The following is a 2,525-nucleotide window of genomic DNA, read 5'->3' as shown; positions in this document are numbered from 1 at the left end:
TGAAGTTGGTTAAATAAATCGTCTAATCGTGGAAGAGGGTATCGGTTTTGATGGTAACTTTGTTTAATTCCCGGTAATCAATACACATGCTAAAAATTCCATCTTTCTTCTTCATGAATAACATCGGTGCTCCTCGAGAGGAATAGCTGGGACGTATGAAACCCTTATCCAATAATTCTTGTAATTGAATGGACAATTATTGCATTTCAAAGGGTGCCAATCAATAAGGTGCCTTAGCAATGGGGGCTGATCCTGGAATTAGATTAATACGGGATTCGACCTATCGGGTCGGTGGTAATCCAGGTAATTCGTCGGGAAAGACATCGGAGTATTCACATACTACCGGGATATCTTCTGAATGTTTTTCATTGGGGTGCTTTACAGTTACGTTTGCAAGAAATGCCATACACCCTTGTCGTAAACACTTCAACACCTTGATATGAGACACGAGAGATAATATTGAACCGGACTTCTCTCTCTGTATCATAATCGTTTCACCATCCGAAAGGGGTATTTTAACTACCTTATCATTGCACACGATCTCCGCCTTAAACTTCGCTAACCAGTCCATAATGACAATTACATCGAAGCTTCCTAACTCTACTGGGAGTAGATCAATAAGGAACTGGTGGTCATTTAGGATGATAGGACAGTTTTGGACTATTCGATTAATGAATATAGAGTTACCGTTAGCGAGTTCTATAGCATAGGGATTTGTTAGTTCACTAATCGACATATTTCCCAGGGATAGAAAGTTATTGGGAAGAAAGCTTCTATCAGCACTCGTATCAAATAATACAGAAGCAAATTGACCAAAAACTAATAATGTACCTGCCACTACGTTCGGGTCTTGTCGTGCTTCTCCTGGCCCAATAACAAATGCGCGCCCTCTAGGCGCACCAGAAGTCGATGCTTGCAACTGTCCAGCAGCTGCTCCTTGATACAATTTGGGCCAGTTCTTTTTAAAATGCTCCATGCTACCACATTCATAGCAAGCACGACGGGTTACTGGAGCTGGATTTTGTTGGCTGGGTTGTTGACGAATTGGTTGCGGTCTAGGTGGTTGTGGACGACGAGGTTGGGTGGTTTGGGTTGGTTAGTTCACAATTTCCATACCGACTCTGCAATTAGGGCCATTGTGCCCAGTTCTTCCACCTTTCTGACACACTAACGGTCTACACTCACCTACATGATGAAAGCTACATTTAGCACAGTTTGGCCAGGGTTCCTTATACCTGTCTCGTTTCACCTCAGAACTGCTCATGACATAATATTGTATTGTCGGGCGTGCACGTTTATTTGTTTGTCTTCCTTGTGATCCCGTCCATAATTGGTTCGTTTCATACCCGATGACTCCCTGACCATTATTAGCACACCACTCCTTACCAGGTCAAAAGTTACAATGGCGGCATGAGTCACGACATTCTAAAAAGATGTGTGAGCAACAGAATTCACCAAACTCCTTACTTCTAGGGCTAAACCCCAAATATAACGTTCAATGCATTTAGCTTCACGAGTTACTAACCAGGGTACAGGCGAGCTAGTTCATTGAAGCGGCTTGTGTATCCCAGATGATTCACTTCCTTCATTTCCAGGCTCCGGAGTTCATGTTCTAACCTTTGAATTTCGTTCTTTGGGAAGAAATGTTCTAGCATCAACGTCATGAGTTTGGCCCAAGTCATGCGGTTGACTGCATCCTGCCCTTTTATTTGTACTGTATTGTTCCACCACATCAAAGTGTGATCAGTAAACGTGGAGGCAACATACTTGACTACGCATTAGGGTGGGCAATTACTAATGTTGATGACAGATTCGGTCTTTTCAATCCATTTAATCAAGTCTGGCCCTTCGGTGCCCCGGAAGTCTATCGGTTTGCAGGCCATAAAATTTTTAATTGAATATTCTCTCCGCGGGGGATTAGGGCTGTTATGGTTATTGTTCAGGTTCGGTGGAGGATAGTTGTTACCCATGATGTTCGTATTTACGGGGCGGGGCGGGGGGGGGGGGGGGGTTTATTATTGTGGATAGTATTTGTGTCTAGTGGGGGATTATTTGCATTGGGAGTGACATTTGTATTAGGTGGGGGAATATTATTTGTGGCAGTATTAGTGTTGGTTAGAGGGACATTATTGTTTGGTGGTTGATTTGTTTGTAAGTTTGTATTTACACCGGCAGTTACTTGTGTTACAATAAGTGGAATCACTTCCTACATTTTCCGAGCAATTATCTCGGCTATTTCTGCCTCAGTCATAGGGTTTTCTTTCTTTGAGGCCATTCTATAATGATAATCATATATAAGCCAATTAATACTAATTCTAGCATGTAAAATATTGTAGCAATAATCATAATAGGGATTGTACAAGTAATTCAAACAATACACTGGTATTTCACATACTGTTCTGTACATTGATAACAAAAGATATATAGACTAAGCCTTATAAAGGCTAGTGCTTGCATGTGTGTATCAAAATCTATCACTATGTGATGGTTAGATTTAACCCTATAAGGGACAGTGCTTGTAATAA

The 2,525-nt window shown here is 41.6% G+C and overlaps 1 protein-coding gene across 1 annotated transcript; it reads right to left on the bottom strand.

Annotated features, from left to right (window-relative positions):
- Positions 1-280: 280 nt before the first annotated feature.
- Positions 281-976, bottom strand: LOC143562087 (uncharacterized). The gene is made up of 2 exons (XM_077049997.1): positions 832-976; positions 281-699 (listed from the first exon to the last, which is right to left on the bottom strand). The coding sequence occupies exons 1-2, from the start codon at positions 974-976 to the stop codon at positions 281-283; spliced, it is 564 nt and encodes a 187-aa protein (XP_076906112.1).
- Positions 977-2,525: the final 1,549 nt, after the last annotated feature.

This window comes from Bidens hawaiensis, unplaced genomic scaffold, assembly GCF_021521415.1.
Source record: "Bidens hawaiensis isolate Kalapana, Puna unplaced genomic scaffold, B.hawaiensis_p1.1 tig00020908_1, whole genome shotgun sequence".
NCBI lineage: Eukaryota > Viridiplantae > Streptophyta > Magnoliopsida > Asterales > Asteraceae > Bidens > Bidens hawaiensis.
Note: the sequence above shows the minus strand (reverse complement) of the source record. Positions and strands in the feature narration are given on the sequence as shown.